At 42.0% G+C, this 25210-nt stretch overlaps 1 protein-coding gene across 1 annotated transcript in view; it reads right to left on the bottom strand.

Annotated features, from left to right (window-relative positions):
• Positions 1-25210, bottom strand: part of DNAH2 (dynein axonemal heavy chain 2) — a 6636854-nt gene that overhangs the window by 4088022 nt on the left and 2523622 nt on the right. The window contains exon 33 of the mRNA XM_044077324.1: positions 5304-5429. Coding sequence (XP_043933259.1) covers positions 5304-5429 — 126 coding nt within the window. The remainder of the gene's footprint in view (positions 1-5303; positions 5430-25210) is intronic.

The raw sequence follows: 25210 nt of genomic DNA, 5'->3' as shown, positions 1-25210 counted from the left end.
TAGTCTTCTTGCAAGTGAAGAGGGCCCAAACAATAAACGCATGAAGCGTGGGTATCTGAGAAAGGCAATTTAGTCCACATTTTACCCATCTTTTAAACCCTTCTGGCTTTTCTGACATGTTTAAAAAATTTTGAAAAGTGTCTAAAGAGAAGAAAGAGAGAGATAAGACAGAAGGAAAAAAGGGGGAAAAATACAAACAAAGGTAATGAAGAACTACTAAGGTAGAGGAAGAGATACTAACAATAACATCAGGAGTGTACACAAGTACAAAAGAGGGAAGAAAAATAGAAAGGTATTACTAAATAGATGGAAATAGAAAGTAGGGTTAGGTTTCTGATAATAAAGATAATCAGCAGTAAGGAAATAAACTATGTAAAGATTATAATTGTCAGTTATCTCAACAAAGCTCTTAAGTAGTAGTAGACCACGTCTTTTCGCTGGAGCAGCAAACAAAATTTGAGGTAATTGGGATTGGTGCATTAATGGTAAGGGAGAAGCTCGAGAGTTCCTGGTTGTCACAAGCTTTAAAAATGGCCAGGTCAGATCCAATGGATCGGATCTAAACTCATCAGATGAGGAATGAATAAAAACTGACAACACTACTGTAAAACACTCATTTGAGTGCATTTCAGTGCTCACTGCAAATGTTGTAGATATAGTCATCTGTTCATCCATCCATCAGTGAGAACACTGCAAGCTCCTATATTCACTCTGTATAAAAAATGTCATTTTTTATCCAACAATAGAATACTCCATGCTATTAACCATAATAGCCTTATATTGCAACAACCACCTGCAAACTTATATCTATGCTCTGACTTATTGTAATCAATTTATAACTTTTTATACTATGTTAACGTAATGTGCAATTTTTTTTTAACTTGTGTTTTGTAAATTGTTTTTTTTTCTTTTTTCTAATTGTATTGGAGTTTTCTCCTCAGGACTATGCTGAAAATGGACACTTGGGTGGATATGTGTAAAGGAGACCGGGGGCCAATCGTGAAGTACAGCATCCCTTGGAGATTCCCCTTTTGGGGTCTTAGGGCAAAGTAACTGCTGCATTTGTTGTTCATGGGGAAGTGAATAGATCACACCAAGGCTGGCTCCACTGATGGAAGATATGTCCACAATTTTCTTGTTGAGGGACCATTTGTGGGATAGAAGAATGCACCTGCTCAATTTGTCTGCTTTCACACTGATTTCCCCAGAATGTGCTTTGCTAAGTGAAAGTGGCTGGAAGAGCTTGCCCACTGCCACACTCTGACAACTTCCATACACAGTGGGTAGGATTTGGCTCCTCCCTGTTTGTTAATGTACCAGACGACCGACATGTTATCCTACTATACTGCAATTGTCTCCAAATTCAGAGCATTCTGAAATGCCTGCAAATGCCAACAGCGCTGCTCTCATCTCTAGGACATTGATATGCAATTTGGTCTCCTCACAGGACCATGTGCCTTGGACCGTCTTCCTCATATTATGATACACCACTCTAGCTGGGAAGCATCTGTGGTCATTATGGCGTTGTGGTGAGGAGGAATGAATGGGCAACCTTGTAGAACCTGGTCTGAATAAATCCACCATTTTAGATCTCTCTTGCATATGTGAGTGATTCTTATGTTGTATGACATAGGATGATAATCGACAACTGAGCAGCTAACATCCATTGCAGAATTCTGATATAAAATCTGGCTAGTGGTACCAACATTATTGCTGCTACCACTGATTCCAGCACCTGAAGGACCAGTCAGGCTGAAATTGAGGTACTGCAGATTATTATGATAGTCTGAACCATCAGTAATGAAAGGGAAACAATGGATGTCTTTGTATTGAGAATTGCTCCTATAAACTCTAAAGTCTGAGCCTGTTGCAGATGAGATTTGTCATAGTTTATGGTTATCCCCAGAGTACGTCTGGATAACCCGGTTTCTTGCATTTATGAGTAGATATGCCTGGTTGAAGTGGTAATGAGCCAGTTGTCTAGATTTGGAAACACTCGGAATTCCCTGCAGTCTCAGGTAAGGTACTACTGCTGTCATGCACTTGGTAAACACCCTGGGGGCTGCCGTGAGTCCAAAGAGCAGTACTCTGAACTGATAATGACTGGCTGTCAGACAGAAGCTTAAATACCTTCTGGACCATCTGTTCATCTGTATGTGATAGTATGTGTCCTGAAGGTCTACACAGCACATCCAATCATCCTTGCCCAGAAAGAGGAGAATAGACTGAACCGTAATCATCCAAAACTTGGTTCTTTTAACTGACTTTAATTTGTTGACACCAAGAATTTGTCTCCAGTCCCGTTTTCTTTGGCACTAAAAAGAACCTTGAGTAAGTTCTGGATTCTGTCTGGTCTGGTGGGACCTTTTGGATGACTCTCTTCCCTCTAGAATCTTTCATATTTGAATTGCTGCTTGTTCCCTCTGACTGGATGGAACGTCTGGGATTTTTCTTGAAGTGGAGGTGAGAAGGAAAAGGGTATTACATATCCTCCGAAAATAATCCTCTGCACCCAAGTATCTTTTGTTACAAGCTAGCCAGGTACTCTGGTGCAGGGATAATCGTCCCTCAACTGTCACCAGAGGTGGGCAATGGGGCCTCCTTTCAGGAGCACTGGTAGCGTTTGTGAAAGAATGAATCTCTGAAAACTTGGTTCTGTGGGCTATTTCTGCTGCGTGGATGGTGGCAGCCATTTGAGTTCCCTTCTCTGCCTCTGGGGGATCTCCTCCACATGTGCCCTGGAAAGGACCTTGAAACCTTTTGAACCACATATTCCAACCACCTCACTTATTCCTGGTAAAGGTTCACTGAGAGGTTGAAAAACCTCATGCCCATGGCAGACACGGTCTTTCCATCCTTCTTACACCTAGATAGAGTTTCTTTTACCTTGGGGCCAAATAAAGATGTTCTGTCAAAAGGAGGCATTGATGAAAGAGGACTTGAAAGGCTCTGCAAACTCACAAAAGTGCATCCAGGCATGTCTCCTTATGGAAATGCCTGAGCCCACTGTTCCTGAATTTCATGGAAGAATCCAATATGGACGGAAGGGTACCTAGGTGGGAAGTTACGGAGGCCTGAACTTCCTCAGAAACAGTACACGAAAGGGTAGTTGATAACTCCTTAATCAAATCCTTTTGTAATCTGCTAAAATTTGCCAAGTAGTTGAGAGACCTCAGCGCAAAGGTGGATGAGGTGTATATATGCTTCCCAAATCTGTCCATCACCACCTTCAGCTAGCTCCTTTTTGGTGGCCGCCACAATGACCATGGCATCAGCAAGAACTCCCTTACTCCAGAATTGCCCATCTGTGGGTGGTGCCATTATTCTATCAGTTCGAGGAATGGGTTCTATGGTTTCTGGATCCTTCCACACCCCCTCCCCCGCCCGAGAGATCATGTCAATGAGGTCGTTGGCAGGCAGAGTCACCCAGGAGGTACAGGGTCCAATTACCAAAAGCCTCCAGGAGAACAGATTCCTCAGGTGTCGGGTTACTGGACATCCAGCCACCTCTCTGTTTAAGGATTTCCAGGATGTCTGCAAATGAGACATCTTCAGGAGGTGACCGTGGGGCCCCTTCACCCTTATCAAAATCTGTATCCTCAGTGATGGATTCCTCCAGGGAAGCAATGTGCTTCCTTATGCACATCCTCTTTCTGTGGAATTCATCAGTGGAATGCTCTGGGTAGGTATCTGAAGAGGAAATTACAATTTACTGAGTGGAAGCCTGGAGCTTTTGTACTGGCTGTCCCAGTGGAATGAGATGGTGAATCTGAGTGCTTGGTCATCATGGTGGAAGACTTCAGATCCAAGGGGGAAAGGTTTCATCAGAACTGCCAGAGCAGAAAAGACCCTCTCTGCAGCCTCAAAGGTTGAGCAGGCTGGACCAGAAGAGAACATCAAACCCAAGAAGACATGCTTCTGGACTGTAGCCCCCTCCCACTCCAAGGGCAAGACCTCTGAGGTGGAAGCTGGAGCAGAGCTGTCCAGTGACAAGGCTCTGAGGTGCAGAGACACCTCTGAAACTCTTGGAGTTGAATGCAACACCTGAGATCAGACAGGAAGACTATGTCATCCTTGAGTAAGTCACATGTGCCAAGTGGGTTTGCCCAAAAAAACAAACAAGGAAGCATATAAATAAAAACGATATTAGGAATCATGTAGGAGAAAGGTAGCGACAGCCAGAAATTAAAAGAATCAGCTCCTCATATAAAGGCAAACTCCAGACCATACCTCTCGACTGTCCAGATTTTTGCCTCATATTTTTGGTCTGTTCCTCATCACATTTGTGGTTTTCTGACAAATCACTGAGATGATCTGAGGAATGAAGTCACTAAACAATGATATACATTTGAGTTTCTGACTTCAAATACTTCTGATAATTAAAGCTAATACAAACCCTTTAACTCTATCAACTTTCTAAGTTTATAAAACCAATATTTAAAATGTCTCCTTATTTTTGGGCCTTTGCCCCCCCCTATTTTGTCAGGCTTTATCCAGATTTCTTGCATTAAGAGGTTGACAGCTATGCTCTGGACAGATGTATACTACCAGCAGTAGGTAAAGGCCATGTACTACAGATATGTAGCAGTATACACAAAGTAACGCACACACAGGATATGGCAATCCCATCTCAGTGGGCACAAAAAGCAACTCAATACCTAAACTGTCCAGAGAAAGTTACACCAATATTCTCTCTACAGTAAATACAAAACTTGTCCTGAAAACTGCAACCACACTTCTAAAACAGTTCTCTATTACAGCCAAGGTGCCAGAGGACCAACAAATGAGAAGGGGAGAGATCAGCCAGATATGCATTCCCCATCTCTTAATGTAGGACACAAAATGAATATTAGTTCATGATTTTCCTACTGATGATGATCTGTTTCTGAACCAGAATCTCTGGCATTTGGTTGCTGCTATATTTTTCTATCTTGTTTACTAAGCATTAATGGTAACTCTGCCAGCATATATGGGGAAATATTCACATCTGCTGCCATTTTAAAACCTGTTTTCTTCTCTTACTTCTTACCCATTCTTCACTTATTTCTGAGTAACCAACCTGGACAAGTAGTTGCACTATTTTTTGAAGTCACTATTTTCACACTAACTATCTTTATACTGTGTGTTTTATATCTGTCAGTGACAGTAAATGTGTGTGTCTGTGTGTGTGTGTTACAGGCATGCTGTTATAAGTATACACGCATATTGTCAACATAGATATTCAATGCATTTAAACTATGTAAAAAAGTAATATAGTTGAAAAAATAGTGAAATTCAATAAAACAGTTAAATCACACTGTTACCTGGCCAGGCCATTCCTTCACCCATTTGTCCCTTTTACTTGTCATTTTTTTCAAAGCCAGACGGCAGTTCTTCAGGAGGTCTTTAAGAGTCCAGCGCATGGTTCTCTCCACATCACACAGCCAAGCCTTCAACATGCAAAGACAAACATTACAGAAAAAAAAATGTGATGACATATATTTTGTCTGCTCAGACTACCCATATTCCCCTGACTAGAGCATAAATTACTGATTGTAACACTCAACATCTTGCCTTAGCCACACTACGCTATGTCATTCTGTTCCATGGTAGATTACTACGGTTGTTTTTGAACATAAAAGATAAATATTCTACACATGAAGTGATCTTCAAGGAAGTCCTCTACAGCGGATAACTGCTGGTACTTCCTCTTCTGCTATGCTCAGCTTTCCAGCACTGCTGCTCTTGATCCCCACTCAGATATGCATGTGACCTGATAGTATGTCATGGCACCAAGCAGTAAGGTACAACAATGCACCTTGCCTCTGTCCCAGTCTCTTCAACAGACACCTTCTAAGTGAGTACCACATGCAAGACAGCTTGCTCAAAAAAAAAAATTATTGGACTTCCAAGATGTCTGCACATTAGCTTAATTCTAGCTCTCCCAGTGTGAAAACAGAAACTCAGAAGAGTAAGCCAGTGGACTTGTACTTCTGGGTAAATTTCAGTAACTGGCTAGTAAGTGCACTGCCGCCTGGATGCCAGGAAAAAAATAATTACTGACCTGAAAGAAAATCAGCTACAAAAGGTGTGGAAAAAACACTGACTGGGAAGAGTACTGCAACTGTTCAGCAAAAACCAGTGCAAGCCCCAGACGTGACTCTGAGTCACCTAGAGGAAAATGTAAGACAACTGCATACAGACCTAATTAAAATAAATAAAACACTGATGGACCACTGATGATCAAATAACAAAAGGCAGGAAAAAAATGGAAAAAGCTTTAATCAGATATTCAGATGAGGTGATAAAACTGCAAAAATCAGAGGTCGATGTGAAGAAAGGGCTGCCTGAATATGAGACTGCTCAAGAAGAGATGTTTCACAAATAGAATTAGAAGGCAGAGTACATAGGGAAAACCTGAGATTTTCTACTGTACCAGAGAAGCTGGAAGGAACACAACTGTGTTAATTTTATGAAAGCACAAATACGCAACTGGACTGGGATTCCACAGCAGGACTTGGTAATTGCAAGGGCACATTGTGTGTATGCTCCAAACCTAGGTCTGAGAAAGCAACCTAGACCTTTAATAGTAAAGATGAAACCCTACCAGCAGGAGGAGTTGATTCTGACAAACTGTAGCAGAAGAACAAAATACTAAAAGTGGGAAACAGTAGAGTGTTTGTGGAGAACGATTACTCACTGTACACCAAGCAGAAGAGGAGTACATTTATTCCACTATTCAGGGAATGTCCAGAAGCAGGAATGAGATTTAAATGGCTGTACCCAGCTATCATCAAAATATTCTTTCCTGGATGGACAAAATCATTTTGATGCACATGCTAAGGAGGAAATACAAAAGTTTGCCCAGCGAACAGTGAGCCGTGAAACAGAAGGAGATTCTGCTTCATGTTCTTCTGGTAATAAAGACCAGAGAGAGACTGTTGCCAGTGAAACCTTTTCCCATGTTTCAACAGAAAATTCTTGAGAGAAGGAAAAAGCACAAGAGTTGACTAGAAGAATTGACAGTATGTTGGAAATGAAGCAGAGACAGGATTTGGGAGTTGGAGATGAACAGGAATAAAACCAGTAACTTGGAAATTGAGAAATATAGGATTACAAAGCAATAATTATATTTGTGAAACATGACAGAACAAGAAAATTTGGAAATACTGGACTTTGACTTTGTTAAACTTAGTACACAAAGTCCCCAGGAATAGGTGGTATTCCTGTGGAAGTCTAGAAGCTTGGGGGAAAACTGATAAAGATCTGAAAGGTTTTAACATTATTTTAAGAGGAGGAAAAGTGCCAACATCCTGAAAGAAAGTGGCAGTAACTTAATACCTAAACAGGGTAAAGACCCATCGAATCCAGCTTCATACAGGCCCATTTCAATACTAAACCATGATTATAAAGTGTTTATGTTTATAACAGCTAAAAGAATGTCAAAAGTGATGCCAAAATTGACAGATATGGATTAATGTGATTTTGTGGAAGGGAGGCAATCATTTACCAACATTAACAGAACATTGATGATTCAGAAGGAAGCAGAATTTAAGAAAATACCACTGTTGTTGGTAGGTTTTGATGCAGAAAAAGCATATAACAGAGTGAGATGGGACTTAGCATCCAGGGCAATGGAAGCATTTGCATTCTCTGATAAAACTCTAAAGTTAATTAGGAGGATATATGAGGGATTGGAGGTGTAAAAGTGGGTGGGTTCCTTGCTGATAATTTCTGCTTGAGCAGAGGAACCAGGCAGGGGTGTACTCTTTCCTCTGTTATTTGCATTACATTTAGAACCTCCGGCAAGGAAAATAAGGGACTCAGGAATTCAAGGATATAATTGGTATGGCAGTCAAGAAAAGTTGGGTCTATTTGTAGATGATATTGTTTTATACCTGATTAAACCAGACAAGGACATTTCAGTGTTGTGGAACATTTTAAGACAGTTTCACATCTTTTCAGGATACAAAATGAATGAAGCTAAAACAAAGGCAATAGTAAATTATGTACCCAGACGGTTTCACTTCATAATCTTGAAATGCTGAAATCTCAAATTTCAGCATTTCGAGACCATAAAGCCGAAACCGTTCAAAACCGAAACTTCACAAACCCAAAACCATAAACTCGAACACACAGCATACATCACACCACACAAACCATAACACTCACACCACAAAACAAATACACACAAAAAAACAAACCACCAAACACTGAAATACCTACACTACACAAAAGCAGGGGGGCAAAGTACCCTGCACCCCCCTACTTATATATACTATGTCCGAGATCGCACAAACAGTAACAGACAGAACACTCACACCCAGACATTCCACAGTCCCTCACACACACACAGACACCAACACATCCAACAATTACACACTCATACATTAACCTACCTACCCTAACCCACACATACAACTTAAAAACAATCTAACACACACTCAAACTCCCATCCAAACCCCTTAAAAAACAGTAACGTACCTTACACACCACGCAAATCCATACACCACATCAAACTACACTGCACGTCACATAACCTAAAGCCATAACCGCAAATTTGAGATATTCGAATTTGCGATTATGCACTTTCCACATTTTGAAATTCGGCTTTATAGTCTCAAAATACTGCAATTTGAGTATAAAGTAAAACTACCCACACACAAATTGGTTCAGCAATATCCATATTTATGGGGACGCGATAAAATTAAGTACTTAGGAGTATGGATTAAAAATGATTCCAGTGTGACAGCTAAGGGTATGTGGGAAGAGACTAAACAAAAGATAAAACAAAAACTCATAAATCAGAAAATCTGTTATATGGATATGGATAGCAAGATACAAGCAGTTAAAATGTTTTTAGTCCCTCTAGTCTTATACAAAGGTCAGGCATATTTTTATCAACCAGAGAAGTTGTGGATATGAATTAATAAAGAACTGAAGGATTTTATCTGAGAGGGGAAGACAGCAAGAGTCAAGTGGGATAAACTGATTCTTCCAACAGAACAGGGCAGATTGGGATTATGCAATTTGAAAGGGCATTTCAGAGCTACACAGTTAATGCTCCTATACATATCACAAGGAGAAACCTATAATTCAAAGTGGAAAGGGATGATGAAACAGGGAAGAAGCTCAAGAAACAAGGAGAGATTGGGATTTTGGATACAGATCTTTAAGAAGAAGAATAATCATGCAGAATATTACATTCATAAAGCAGTAGAAAGTATGTTAAGAACATTATATTCATAAAGCAGCAGAAAGTATGTTAAGAACTAAGCCAACACGGTTATGGCAAAAGGAGATTCTGCTGAAAGGGATGACTGCAATTAGGGATACAGACAGTAGGTAAGAGGGGCTGGAATTTATTGGAGAAAAATGGCTAAGGAACCAAGGTATTGGGAGCAAATAACAAGAGAGGGAAAGGTAACAGAAATGGAAGATGCCAAAAATTTATTTGGACTGTGGGTTAGAGATTGCCTTTCCTATCGAGGATTGATATCAGAGTATAGGCAGAGAGAAAGAAATGGGGGGTCCTAATTGAAAGACGAGCACTGCTAGAGTTTTTAGTAGAATCTAGAATAGAAGCTGCTGTTAAAAAAGGAATAATTTGTAGAACATATAAAATACTGCACAGTAACTATAAGACTCCATCAGTGTAGGTTAGCAAGGATTGGGAAAAGAGACTGGATAAGCAAGTCTTAAAGAAACAATGGGGGATATATATATATATATATATATATATATATATATGTCTCCCAAATGTGCAACAAAAGCAACAAGATTTAGGATTTCTGCTTGGAAAGTTTTTACATAGGTATTTTTATACCCCAAGTAGTCTCCAGTGAATTTTTTCTCAGGTAGATAGCAAATGCAGGAGGTGTGATGGGGAAGAAAGAGGTAATTGAGAACATATTTTCTAGTAGCATAACGAGCTGGCAGACTTTAAAGATTCCCTGCAGGCTACTCTAGCAGAGATACTGGGTGAGCAAATTGGTGTATCTAGGGAAATTATTATTGTGCCCTATGATGCAGAATCAACTTCTCCCACTAATTAGAGTGCTTGTTTGGCTTGCTTGCTGTACTCCACCTGCATTTTATTTTGAAATTCTTTTTTTTTGTTGTTTAAGGTTTGGTTACTTCCATTTTGTATCTTATTCTTGTGTTACATTTGTTTTGTTTTAAGTTTTCTGTTCTGTTGGTGTCTTAAGGGGTCTTCTTGGCTAGAGTCAGTTAAAAAAGTTAGCAAAGAATTCCTTTGCAAGCTGTTAACAACTTTAGCATAGTGTGAGGAGCTGAGAAATATCATTCCTCATTTAGCTAGAAATATCTCTATTTAGTCGGAGTGCTTGTTTGGCTTGCTTGCTGTACTCTGCCTGAATACTGCTGATCCCTGTCTGCATTTTATTTTTCCCACCCACATGCCCACCTATTGCTGTATTCTTAAACTTGGTGGCTTTTGAGTTGCCGGCCCCTACTAGAAATCTGATTTTGGACACTCCTCCCAGTCTCATTTCATCAGCTAATTCTACTGAGTATAGAGAGATCATTTGGGAAGGCCCACTCCCTTAGTTTCTTAACCTTGATTTATCTTCTGATGTGAAGTTGTTCAATCTCTTTACTGATGGGTTCGGAGCCGATCCCTTGGCTCATATACAGCCAATTGCAAAGCTCGAGGTCTTCGTTCAGAATTAACTCGGGCCAGATAAAGAAATTTTTTTCATTAAAAATTCTATAAAAGTTTTTGATAGTTAGCTAGGTTTGTCTACAAGCTCTTATGGCTTTTAGTGTGCTATTCCCTTCCCTTTTACTATTTTTCAGATATTTTTAGTTGGCCTCTTTTTGGCATAGTTAATTGTAGTTCTTATAGGTGTGGTCTGTCTAGCCTTCAAATTTTTTATGTAAGGCTTAGTTCAGTAAACCTGTGTTTATATAGATAAGCTTATTGTCTTTGTTACTGTCTAAATTACAGTGTACTCTACTTATTGGCATAGTCTGCTTTGTGTGACTTCACATATTGTGTGTGTATGTATTTTAGCCTGTTTTTATTAAGGCTCACCTGCTACCCGTTCTATTTGGAGAAAATTTACTATTGTTTTTTGTGTGGCAGTACATATCTCTAACTTTATTATGGTGGATCAAGACAAGCACCCCAAATCTGGGTTCAAGAAGTGCCCTAAGCGTGGCCAGAAAATGTCAGTTACAGTCACGTCAACTGTGTTTGTCTAGGGGTTCTGCATTTGCAAGACAATTGTGCCATTTGTCATTCCTTCTCCTCTAGGGTCCTGCAGGAAAGGAAGAAGAAACTAATCGATAGAGGCTTGTTAAAGCCTTCCTTTCAGGAAGCTTTGAGTGACCAGGATGGTTCCAGTCGGTCTTCACAGTCTTCTAAGACTTCGGACTCAAAAAAATAGAAGTCATCGACTTCAGCTCCACTGCCTTCGGAGCTGACAGTCTGTTCCTTTCAGAGCCGGTCCCCTGTCTTGGAACCGGTCTTTGAAGCTCCAAAGAGTCCTAAACAGTACCACCTTCGGTAAGATCGTATCCATCATCTATCAGCCTGTCAGATCTGAACTTGGATTGTGTGGTACAGAAGCTGTTGTTGGCACTGGCATTAGCCAAAATGTTATCGGCTTCGACCCAAATGGCTTCGGAACCCAAGACCATTGGACCAACTATTACTATTCCTCTTCAGAGCCATGCTGGTCTTTCAGAGCCGGAGGAGGCAGACCTGATGTTAGTAGAACCCTCGGAGCAGACGCCTGCTCCAGTGTCTTTGGCTCCATGTACACTTACACTGACGTTCTCGGCACCAATCGAGGACTCTAGGAGCTGACACTCTATGGTCGGGTCCAGGGAGGACAGTCGAACTGACTTGGTTCCGAGTTTGCCTCTCGGGGCCTCGGCTCGGATGAGCTCAGCTCATACCTCGGAGCCACTGTCTGGTTTCCTCGGATCCGTCGGCTCCATCACATCGGAGCAGAGGTGCTTTCGATACCATTAGGAGAGTCATGTCTCCCAGGACATCCTCAACCTCAGGTCTGCCCTCCTCCTCTCCAGAAGTGCCTGTGTTTGCTTCTGCATCAGATGTCCTGACCAAGCGTAGAGAACCAGAGCCTCAGGAAGCCCCGATGGGTGGCCCTTGCTCTTCCGAGACCTCACCAGAGACCCCACTGATGAGGTTTCCAGGAAGAGATTATGCAAAAGGAAGCACCTAGACTCTTTGCAGGAGTCTCTTACATTGGATACTGACTTAGATGAGTCAGAAGGGTCCCCACTGTCCCCCTCTGAGGATAGCTCATTCGCTGAGATACTTGAGATCCTTATGCAGAGGGGTGACTGGCAGTCCAAAAGCCCTACTGAGGATGAGTCAGTTCTCCTGAAGGCTTTCGGGTCTCAGCCTTCCACCTCTTGGGTGACTGCGCCCTTCGACGAGCTGATGCAGCTGGTCTCAAAAAGGGCGTGGGAGTCTCCGGATTCTATGGAGCCTGTCCCCGGGTAGCCTAATAAATTTATTTCAGCCCCAGTTGACGAAACATTTTTAACTAAAGGTGTTCCGGTTGATGCCATGTTGGTGACGGTGGCCACCAAGAAGGAAATGTCTGAGACTTCCTCGTCTATCCATCCTCCTAACAGAGATTCCAGGATTATGGATAGATATGGGAAGCGCATGTTCAGTTCAGCGACCTTTGCTCTCTGTTCGCTGAACTACTTAACCCATTTTAATAGGTTGCAGAGAGATCTCCTTAAGGAGTTGGGAAATACTCTTCAGGGTACAGTAGCTGCGACAGCGTCCAACAAAGTTACTGCCCAGCTTTTTACCCTAAATTCTATTGTTAACTCATCCATGAGCCTCATATCTTATGCAGCTGATGGAATGAGTAGGGCAGCGGGTACAGGAATTGCTCTTAGGAGACATTCCTGGATGCACTTGTGTTCCTTCGCAGAACCTTTTACATCTTCCTTTGTGAACACTCCTTTGATAGCTCATCCCTTTTCGGGCCTAAAGTGAAGGAAACCTTAACAAGGTGTGAACAGGACGGAAAGACTCTGTCTGCTGTCGGGGCCCATTTTCCACCCCTACCTGAACATATCCTAAAGGTCAAAGGGGAGGGAAAATGCTGTTCCGAAAAGCCCGAGGAGCCTTTCAGGACACACGTGGTGAAAACCCCTCCAGGGGCAGAGGAGGGGGTAATAATGGAAGATGCTGCCCTCGCGGCAGAGGGGGTCCGCAACACCAAGGTGACAGAAATCACTTCTCTGGGACACCCTACCAGCGTTCTTGAGAGGAGGCCCGACTGTCCTGCTCTGGAGGCAGTCGGGGGTCGCTTATCTTTGTACCCAGACACCTGGCTCAAAAGACAGCTGGGTACAAAGTATAATTTCCAGAGGATACTTCATACCATTCCTAGACCCAGTTCCAGACCTTCTGACACACCCGTCAGGGGACCTTCATCCTTCTCTGCAGTCCCTGAAGCTGACAGCTTGGCTGCTCCAGTTCCCATCATAGCCAGGTTCCATAACTTTTCCAATGAGACAAAACAGATCCTTTTGTCCTCTCACAAATCTTCTACCAGAAAGCTATATCTTAGCAAATGGAAGAAATTTTCTATATGGGCCTCTAAAAATAATATTCATCCTTACGAAACCTCTATGGCTTCCATTTTAGAATTCTTGACTACGATTTTCAATGAAGGAGCTGAGCAGCAACAGTTCGGATACAACTGGCTGCTATTTCTAATTTTCATCTTGTATTTGAAGGTTTGAATATCATGTCTCACAAGTTATCCAAAGCATTTCTCAAAGGGACTTTCCATATGAGACCTCCTATGAAATCTCCCTATTCTCTATGGAATCTAAATGTTATGCTTTCACGTATAATTATCCCGCCATTTGAGCCAGCTTCTTCTTGTGATCTCAATTTTTGTCTTGGAAGACCATCTTTCTGGTAGCTGTTACTTCTGCCAGCAGAGTGTCAGAGCTTCAGGCTTTATCCATCAAGCCTCCCTATTTGATATTTCACCCTGACAGAGTATCACTTAGAACAAATCCCTCATTCTTGCCAAATGTTTGCACTAAAACCAATCTCAAACAAGTTATTGATTTGCTAGTTTTTTTCCCCAATCATTCCAACAATTCAGAGTATATGCTGCACAAACTAGATGTTCACAGACAGCTCATATTCTATTTGGATAAAACAAAAGATTTTAGGAAATCAGACCAGCTTTTTGTTTCATTTTCAGATTCCAGGAAAGGGAGACCAGTGGCTAAAACTACTCTGTCTAAATGGTTATCTGATTGTATCACCTTTGCCTATTCAGCTGCCAATACACCTTTGCAACACAAGATTAAAGCTCACTCAACCAGAGCAGTTTCTACATCAACTGCCTTTTCTGCCAGACTTCCTATTGATAATATTTGTGCAGCAGCCACTTGGTCAAAACCTCATACTTTTATCACTCATTACAAAGCTGACAAGGCCTCCAGGGACAGGGCCTCCTTTGGATCCATGGTCCTGAGAAATAAACTCCCATAAGCCACCCTAGACTGATGGTGCTTGGGATGCTACCCATCAGTAAAGAATGAACGGCGAGATTGAACAACTTCACATAAAGAAGTAATGTACTTACCATAACGTTCCATGTGAGTTGTTCATCTTGCCTTCATTCTTACATCCCTCCCTCCTACCCCGTCCTGGGCTGATAGAGGACCGAGATGCTGGTTCCATCCTGGCTACTCAAACCTTCACTTCCTTTTCTTTAGGAATGTAGAATGACATATGGTATTTGTATATGCAGCAAACAAGATCTGAGGTAATTCACAGGTGCATCATAGGATAGGGACTTGGCCTCGAGCTATTTGAAGGCCTTGAGCTTTGCAACTGGCCGTATCGGAGCCGAGGGATCGGCTCTGAACCCATCAGTAAAGAATGGAGGTAAGATGAACAACTCACATGGAACGTTATGGTAAGTACATAACTTCTTTTTTCCTCCCTACCCACTTAACTTAAAAAAATGCACTTAATTCAGCTGCTTTTTCTGAATTTGTGTTGCTTCCTACTTTGTTTTGCTGTTGCTGCTTGTTCTTAAAAGTATTCAATTGCATTTATTCTGCTGCATTTGTTACTGCTTGTTAGTAGCCTAATTAAAATGTAAAAAGAAGTTATGTACTCACCATAACGTTCCATCTGAGTTGCTGGTTTTCATTTGTCTTCAACCTGTGGGAACACGGATCTGGGATGGATCCGACTTGGCTGCCTTTTACTAGCATCGGATTCGAGCTCCAAACTTCTCCCCTACCTATAATGCCAGTCTCCTTCCTCCCTTCAGATAGAGTTTGCTGCCCCCCATAGCATCTCAACCTGACACAATGCCTTATAAATTACTCAGAGTAACATAAGACATCACCATGTATGCCAAAGAAAGGGCCATGTCACTTCCAGCCAGATAACCATGCAGCCCCATATAAGGCAGGGGGAAAGAGGGAGGGACGGTTGAAGAAAAATGAAAAGCAACAACTCAGAAGGAACGTTATGATGAGTACATAACTTCTTTATCTGAAGTTGTTGTTTTCATTTGGTCTTCAACCTGTGGGACAAAGTCACTAGCTACCAAAAGACCTGGGAGGCCCTCATGGAAGGATATTCTGGAGCATGGCGGAGCCAAAGGATGCCCTGCTTCTGGATAGAAGATCCAACTTGTAATGGGAAATGAATGCATAAGATGCCCAGGTAGCCGCAGAGCAAATATCATCCAGAGAAACTCTGAACCAAAAGGCAGCTGAAGTAGCCATAGACCACTGAGAGATCCAACGAGCAATGGTGACTTTCGATACAGCTTTCCCTAAAAAGGGCTTAGAGTAGGAAAGAAAAAGCTGATCAGACTTGCAAAAGGCATTTGCTCTCTGCAAATAAAAGTGTAATTGTCTATGAACATCTAAACAGGTGCAATTTATACCCTCCCATATTCTGACAGTTCGGAAAGAAAACAGGGAGACTGATAACCGGATTAATGTTTGATTCTGAGGCCACCTTTGGAAGTAAGGAAGGATTAGTGCATAAGGACACCCTGTCTTTATGGAAGATCATATAAGCAGACAATCAATAAGGCTTGAAGCTCCGACACACTCAAATGATGTAATGGCAATCAGAAAGGCTGTTTTTCGAGACAGGAATTGCAAATCCACCAAAGCTGCAGGTTCAAAGGAGGAAGAAACCAGGACTTGAAGGACCAAAGTAAGGTCCCAAGGAGTTGTTGGATCCTTGACTGGTGGCTTAAGAAAAGTGTCTTTCAAAAAGGCTTTACAGAGCTTAGAAGAAGCCAGGGAAGCTGAATGATCCCTTATGTGGAAGTTAGAAATAGTGACCAGCTGAACTTTAACCATAGAAAAGCTGGCACCCTATAAAATAGTAGGCACCGGGGCAGTAAAAGGTTCCAAGTCTCGCTGAGATGCCCAAATAAAAAAATGCTTCCACTTGTTAGAATAAACCTTCCTAGTGGAAGACTTATGAGCAGCAACCAATATCTTCTTAACCAGAGAAGATAGCCAGGGAGTCCTAACTATCGTGGGAACTGGAGCAGTCAAGTGGTAAGCTTCAGGCTGGCCAGATCTGGATGTGGAATCCCTGAGGGATGTGAAATCAGATCCGGAAGGGGATCGAGTATCCAGGGAGGATGCGCTGCACAGAGCATCTCTGGGGGACTCCCCTGGGGGGGGGGGGTTAGAACAAAAAACTGGCTCCACTTTGCACTGGAAGGAGAGGCAAAGAGATCGCAGCAAGGCTGACTGCACTGTAGAAAGATCTGTTTCGCTACTGAAGGATTCAGAGACCACTCATAAGACATCAGAATAGACCTGCCAAGCCTGTCCGCTAGAATGTTGGACCTCCAGGGAACATGCGTTGCCACCAGAAAATGGCTGGTGGAGATCACCCACTCCCACAATCGCATAGCTTTGCGACAAATGGGATAAGACCTGGTTCCCCTGCTTGTTGCTGTACCAGACTACCGACATGCCTGTCTAGATGGCAATGGTCCCTAGGGGAAGATGGGCATGAAGAGCTTGAAACGCCAATAGCATTGCCCTCATCTCCAGGACATTGATATCCAAACTGTGTATCCAGGTAAGACCACGTGCTTGGACTGTCCTCCTCAAGCAATGCCACCCCTCCACCCAAGTTAGGAGACGTCCGTGGTCAGCGGGAAAAAAAAATAAACGGACGACCCCGAAGAAGGACCAGGGACTGAATCCACACTAGGCTAATGGCCCTGGAGCCTTTGCAAGCTTAGCCCATAGGATTACCCTGGCATCATGCCACCTGACCTTAGTTCAAAGTGCCTCTGTCGAGTAGAGCCACTGGACTGATCCCCGGGGTGAATTCTCTACTTCCCATCCACTCATCAAGATTTCTCTTGAAGAGGGCCAGTGAAGCGCTCCACTTGACATGTATGGGCAGTCTCTGGGTTATGAACTTGTCCCTCCAGCTTGTTCTGCTGATTTTAGTAATGAGGTTGAGGTCTCTGGAGCATGTAGTGCGGAGGGATTGAGATTTCTTTAGATGTAACATTTCTAACAGAGCTGGGTCAGACATGGCTTTGTAAGTCAAGCAGAGATCGCCTCTAAGTAGGCGATATGAGACAGAGAATAGTTGGAGTTTTTTGAGTCTGTCCATATAGGACAAGTGTTTAACACCTAGGATCCTCTTTGTGAGGTACATTTGCGGCCTCTCCAGTTGTTGCAGGTGTCTAGTGAGGTACATGCCAAATGGGGTAGTGTACACAATGATTGGCCTAATGAGGGAAGAGTAAAGATAGACAATGACCCCTTTCTTCCTGGATGCAAACTCCTTAGTAATGAGATGTGCCATATAGGACTTTCTGACCACAGTGGCAATGTGGTGTCAAAAGAGAGGTTGCTGTCAACCTGTGTTCCCAGATCTCTTATGATGCCTTCTGTGTTCAGTGGACTACCACCGATGTGGTAATTCATGGGAACTGGGTTTTTCCCAAAGGGGATGACAACACATTTTTTTGGCATTGATCTTAAGGCCATGGTTCTGAAACCAGTCGTTTGTCTCAGTGAGGCCTTTCTGGAGGATGTCAACATCACTTTGGGAGTTAATTACAGCTCCCAACTTGCAATCGTCTGCGAACTTTGTCAGCCAGAGTCCCTTCGTGTTGGCTTGGACTTCAGGGAAGTAGATACCAAACAGGAGAGGACCCAGGACCGAACCTTGTGGGACTCCACTCGTGACTGCTCAGCAGTCTGACTTGGAGTCAGCTACTTTCACACTATGGGCTTTATCTGTGAGCAAGTTTGCAACCCACCTAGTGATACAGAGGTTGATGCCTAGTTTAGTGAGTTTTTCTAGGATTCCTGAGTGTGGAATGCCAAAGGCCAAGGCTGTATGAACCACCTTGCCTTCATCCACAGCTCTGGTGACCGACTCAAAGAAGTTGACCAGGTTGAGAAAGCATGATCTACCCTTCACAAAACCAAACTGTGTGGGATCCAGAGATTGGAGATTCCCTATATCCTTGTTTATAAGGTTCATGATGATGCGTTCCATAGCTTTGCATATCAGACTTGCCAGGCTAATGGGGCGATAGTTCCCAGGGTCTGTAGTCACTCCTCCTTTGTGGAGAGGGATGACTGTAGCAGTGCGCCATTTGGTAGGGACAAAGCCTGGGGTGAGGCTGTGATTGAACAGGGCACACAGGTGAGGTGCCAGTTCACTCTGTAGTTCATGTAGAACACAGCCAGGGATATTGTCGGGTCCCATAGAAGCTGTATTCTTGGCCTTGGAAAATGCTGTTTTAACCTGTGCATTAGTAATGCTGGGTGCCTGGGAATCTACTGGTATGTGATTGGTCCTTTGGGGGGGAGGGCTAAAGCTGGCACTGAATCTGTTTACAGCTCCGAGCAAATCTGGGTACTGCCGTGGAGATTCATTACATAACTATAGAAGGCCTTGTGGTTGTCTTTACTATCTGCTGCAATTCTGTTTTCATAGCTAGCTTTAGAGGATTTGATGATGGATCTCAACTTTTTGCTGAGGCTGATAAGGAAGTTTTCTCATATTCTATGTGGCCTGGTTTGTGGATGACATCATTATTCTGTGGGAAGGCAATATTATGGAATTTCAAGATGTTTTAACTTATTTAGAATCAACCACAGAATTTCTGAGGTTCACAATGGAATGGTCTCCTATAACCATAGATTTTTTGGATGTAAGTTTGACCCTTATGAAAGAAGGCCACATAGAATGTACACTCCATAGAAAACCCTGTTGAAAGAATACTCTACTAAATTACAACAGTATGCACCCCAGGTATATATTCCCAGGGATTATAAAAAGTCAATTTGTTAGGTTGAAGAGACTATGTAAGAATAAAGATTTGTTATTAAAAGAAGCACATAAGATGCAGGATTTATTTGTAGAGAGAGGCTATGACGTTGAATTGGTCAATAAGATAAAAGTCCAAGAACTTGGTTTATTGCAGCCTGAGCGTCATATTCATATAGTTAATACAAAGATCCATAATAAACGTTCTGATAGAGGTATAATGTACACTATGCAATACACGGATAACATCAATGCCTTAAAAAATATTATTAGTTCCAATTGGAATGTTCTTGTATTAGATGACAATGTTGAGACTGTAGTGGGGGCCAGGCCTAGGTTCACCTTTAGGAATTCCCTCAACCTGAGAAGGATGTTATGTTTTAAAGAGGATAGACACATTATCAGACATTATACTCATGCCCCAAGGTTAGGGACTTTTCCATGTGGTAAATGCAATATGTGCCAGCATATAACAACTATACAACCTTTTGAACATCCAAATATGGACTTTACTTTTTCTCCCAAATGTAATACCACTTGTGACACTAAAAACGTGATATATTTAGCAACTTGCCGGCAGTGTGATGCATTTTATGTAGGCATGACCAAGAGGAAACTCAAACAGAGGATCTATAATCATATCTATGACATCAGGAAATGTAAGGAGACGAATGCTTTGGCCAGACATATTCTTGAACATGGACAACATATGTTCACTTTTAGGGTGCTACAAGTAGTGCACATCAATAAGAGATGGGGTGATAATGTGAACCAGTTAGCTACCACAGAATTAGACTGGATTTTGAGGATGGGGGCACATTTACCCCCTGGCTTAAATCAAACTATATCCTTGAAACCTTTTTTAGAAGCCAGGGTATATAAATAAATATCAATATAGCATATATGGATGTAGTAGTAATGGTACTTCTATATCTATGTGCGTTTTATATAATGAATGGAGCGATATATGTTTAAATTTACCTCTTGATGCACTTTTGATGTATAAGTATTTCCATGCTTAATTTATCTGACATTCATATATTTCTTGACAAGCATATATTCTTTGGTTATATTGATATATGTTTCTTGTCCTGCATTTGATCCAGCATATTTTCTTTAGAATCTGTATGAGTTAACGTTACACAGAGTCTCTTATTTAGGCTTCAAATAGCCTCATGCAGTTAAATCAGGCTATTCATAAGCTAGCACACTCCTTGGCTATCAATGAATTTTCCATTTGTAGAATATAGATTATCTACATCATGATATGTTCACACTTTTATTTGTTCATCTAATGTACATATATTCTTGATTTTATTGTATATATTCCATATTCATTATAGTGGTCTTAGATGTATGTGTTTTCATACATATATATTTATATATTTTATTTTTATTATGGATGGAACAGTAGTTTACACTCTTTCCTTTTATGATATATATTCATTATACTATATATATTGATCATTATATATTTTTATATTTATATAGTAGTTTTTAAAAAAAGATAATTGCTCATATTTATTAAATTTATTATATTTATTATATTTATACGAATATTGACATATATATTTTTTACATTTATGCATATATATTTTTCTATATATATGTACATTTTTATATCACTATACATATTCTATGATTGGCGTATTTGATTAAATGACATTTGACCAAAGGTATTATTTGTACAGACACCTGTCACATATCTATGGTTTCACAAGCTCTGTTTAAACATCAAAATAAATTTTGGCGTGCCCCTTTTAAAAGATGTTTTTAACAAAATTGATTAATTGGATAATTATACAATACATTGTTTTCAATTTGTGTATAAAAGGAAAGATGTGAGTTCAGTAAAGCAGATCTGAAGAAGTGTACTTTGTACGTGAAAGCGCTCATCTGTTGTTTTGTTAGTTAATAAAGGCGTATTCCAGCATTGGTGGTGAGTCCTGCAGTGTTTTCATCATATTAGCTGTTCCACTTGACTGTCAGACTCTTCAGGGACCGTACGGAGATTCATACTTCACATTGAGCTCTGGGTTTAACATAGCTTTGCATGTTAGGCAGAGATCACCTCTGAGTAGGCGATATGCAATGGATTAAAGCTGGAGTTTTTTGAGACGGTCTATGTAGGGCATCTGTTTGAGGCTGGTAATCCTTTTTGTGAGGTATTTCTGCGGCCTTTCCAGTTGTTGTAGATGTCTTGTGAGGTACATACCAAAAGGGGCGTTGTACTCTATAATGGGTCTAATGAGTGACGAGTAGAGGGGAAAAATGACCTCTTTTTTCCTGGCTGAGAAACCTTTTGTGATGAGGTGTGCCACGTAGAAGGATTTCCAGACTACTGTGGCGATGTGATTATCAAAGGAGAGACTACTGTCCACCTGTGTCCCAAGGTCTCTTATCACACTTTCAGTGTTATGCAGACTATGAACTATGTGGTAGCTCATGGGTACAGAGTTTTTACCAACTGGGATGACAATGCACATTTTAGCATTGAGCTTGAGGCCATGGCTTTGACACCGGCATCTGTCTCAGTGAGTCCCTTTTGTAGGATGTCCACATCATTAGGAGTTTCGATTATGGCTCCTAGTTTGCAGTCATCTGCAAACTTCATTAGCCAAAGACCTTTTGTGTTAGTCTGTACTTCAGAAAAGTAGATACCAAACAGGAGAGGGCCCAGGACTGAACCCTGTGGTACTCCACTTGTCACTGGACTAAAGTCAGATTTGGAGTCTGCTGTTTTCACAGAGTGGGTTCTCTCTCAGTGAGCCAGTTGGCAACCCATCTTGTGACATAGGGATTTATACCTAGTTTAGTGAGTTTATCTATAATTCCAAAGTGGGGGATGGTGTCAAAAGCCTTGTCGAGATCTAGATAGGCTGTGTGAATCACCTTACCCTCGTCTATGGCTTTGGCGACTACTTCAAAGAAGTCTATCAGGTTAAGGAGACATGATCTGCCTTTTACAAACATGAACTGTGTGGGGTCCAGAGTCTGGAGATTACCAATGTCTTTGTTTATAAGTTCCATGATGATACATTCCATGGCCTTGTAGACCAGGCTCATTAGGCTAATGGGGCGGTAGTTCCTGGGGTCCATGGTGACTCACCCTTTGTGGCGTGGAATAACCATCGCTGTGCGCCATTCAGTGGGCATAAAGCCTGAGATGAGGCTATGATTGAACATGGTGCTTAAGTGGGGTGCCAGTTCATTCTGTAGTTCATGTAGAACGCAGCCTGGGATGTTGTCAGGTCCCATGGATGCTGTGTTCTTGGCTTTGGAGAATGTGTTTTTTACCTGTGCAGCCGTGATTACAGGAACTTTCCATTCTTCCGGTATAGAGATGGGCCCTTTAGGGGATGACAGGGGGGTAAAGTTAGCACTGAACCTATCTGCCAGGATGTTGGCAATATCAGTTGGTTCTGCATATTGAGTGCCATTGTGCTGTAACTCAGAGCAGATCTGTGTGTTGTCATTGAGCTTCTTGACATAGCTATAAAATGCTTTGAGGTTGTCTTTAGAATCAGTGGCAATTTTGTTTTTGTAACTTGCTTTGGAGGATTTTATGAGGGATATCAGCTTCTTACTGAGGCTGACCAGGGAGTTCCTCCAATCATGGGATTTTACCCTTTTTTGCAACAGTTTCGTTCTTCTGTTGTAGTGTTTGTTTATGGCATGGGACCACTAGATTGGCTTCCTTTTTTTGGAGGATAGCACGATCCATGCACTTGTGTAAGTGCTTATAAAGTGCATTTGTGTAGGATTCAGTAGTCGTATCTCTATTGTCCGTCTGCATGGGTGTCGTGAAGTTTGCCACTTCTGTCTTAAGAAGCGTGAAGTTGGCTTTGGAGAAATTTTTTATGGTGGTTTCCCTAATGGGGGGTGGGGGCAGGATGCGGATGTCTAGGGTGATTAGCTTGTGGTTGGATCTGACCAACGAGGACTTGACCTCTGGTGTGGAACACCAGTCACCCATGTTGGTAATGACCAGGTCTAGGATATTGCTGCCCCTGGTGGGGGTGTGGATAAGTTGGCGTTAGAATTTATGAATTCCAGAAAACGTTGAGCAAAAGAGTTGGTAAATGAGTAGTTTTCCCAGTTAATGGTGGGGTAGTTGAAATCGCCCATTATGAGGGTGTTGGGTTGTACCCTAATATTTTCCAGTGTATCAAGAAATGACGAGTGGGAATCCTGGGGCATGGTGGGGGATCTGTAGCACATTACAATTTGGATTGCGGTCTTGCCCAGGGTTAGTTGCACCTGGATAATCTTGGATGCATTATGCTGAGTTACTAGCCGGGAGGTGTGGATATCCTTAATGAATATGGACACGCTTCTGTCTTTAGTGTTTCGGTCCAGGTTAGGTGGCCGAAAGATGTGGTATGAACTATAGTCTGGTAATGCAGGGGTGCTCTCTGGAGCTTTGAATCAGATCTCTGTCACTGCACAGATGTCGATGTTCTCCATTTTAAGGAGTGCCTCGAGTGAATGCATTGTGAGGTTTAGACTTCTAGCATTGAGTAGCATTACCCTCAGATTTTGCTTGCTTGTACCTATTCTTTGTCGGTGGTGAATTTGTCATTTGAAACTTGCCTAAAAAGGCACTATGGGGTGGCAAGAGCCTTAGCCAGTATCCAGAATCCCAGAAGTGACAGGTGCAGGCCATCTCTGGCAAAGCATCGTGTTCTGTCCATCATGTCATCCCAGGCAGTCACATAATGGATCCCCTTAGAATGACACCAGAAGCTTAGCCAATTGTTGAAGTCAAATATTTTGTCCTTGTACTGTAGTATCATTTTGGGTGAGGGGTACTCAGGGCTGGGGCTATATACCTGGGGCTACCCTCCGGAAGGAGAGAGTTCCTCCCTCATGCTCTCAGGAGTCATTCAGGTGATCGTCTCTTCATCATTCATGGACAATGACAAAGTCATACATAACCTGGTTACCTGTGACTGTGTGCGAGTGTGTGTTGTCAGTGTGTGGCAGCAGCCCACGGGCAATGACAGGCAGGTTCTCCTTGTTTAGCCTGGTGAGTCAGACTCATGAGTGACTAGCTGACTAGCCTGACTAGAGAGTTGTTGTATATGTTGTGCCTGGCAGTTTGTATGGGTTTGTGTTATGGGTTGTGTGTTGAGTTGTTGGGCTATTGTTGCTTGCATTTCTTGGGGTGAATTCTTGCTGGCATTTAAATTTTATTGTCTGAGAAGAATTGAGAAGAATTTTGTTTGAAGCCTCCATGTATGGTGGTGTTCTGTTTGTGTTTTTGTGTGTCTGTTTTGGTGGTGTAAGTTTTGAGGAGTTTTGGTGAGTGTGGTGGTGCTTCAGTGTTTCCTTCATCCTGAAGGTGTCTTAGCCAGTCTTGGGAATAGAGCTTTGCTACAGTGGTGAGTGTTGGGTGGAAGGAGGAGAGGGTTGTCTGTGTACATGAGACAATTGCTGCATTGCCCCTTGATGCCCAGATTCATCAAGTAGACAGGAGAAAACACCGGGAGCTGACCCTTAGACATGCCTGGATAGGTGCTTATTTATTAAGTACTAAAAACTGTTTTCCTCTAGACAAGTCAGGAATGTTGAGTGCTGTAGTAATTTGTAGCTTATTTAGTGCTTATAACGAGTTCTGAACAAGTGCTGAGCTCAAAGAAACAGATTTGAGTGCTAAAACTAAAAAAACTGGATAGTTCTAAGGTAAAATTTGAAGAGCAGACTTTATGGCGCCGGGAATGCTTTAACCCTGGCTAAGCGGCGATGCATAAAGTGTATTTTTTTTTTACTTTGGAAGATGCTGACATTTATGCAGTCACTGAGACCTGGTTTAAGGCTGCAGAGAGCACCCCAGCTATACCAGGTTACACTTCCTTCCGCATGTTCAGACCACAAACTGAAGGAGGA

Source organism: Protopterus annectens, chromosome 7.part0 (genome assembly GCF_019279795.1).
Source record: "Protopterus annectens isolate FY-2018-M chromosome 7.part0, PAN1.0, whole genome shotgun sequence".
In the NCBI taxonomy this organism is placed as follows: domain Eukaryota; kingdom Metazoa; phylum Chordata; order Ceratodontiformes; family Protopteridae; genus Protopterus; species Protopterus annectens.
This window is presented reverse-complemented; position numbering and strand designations above follow the sequence as displayed.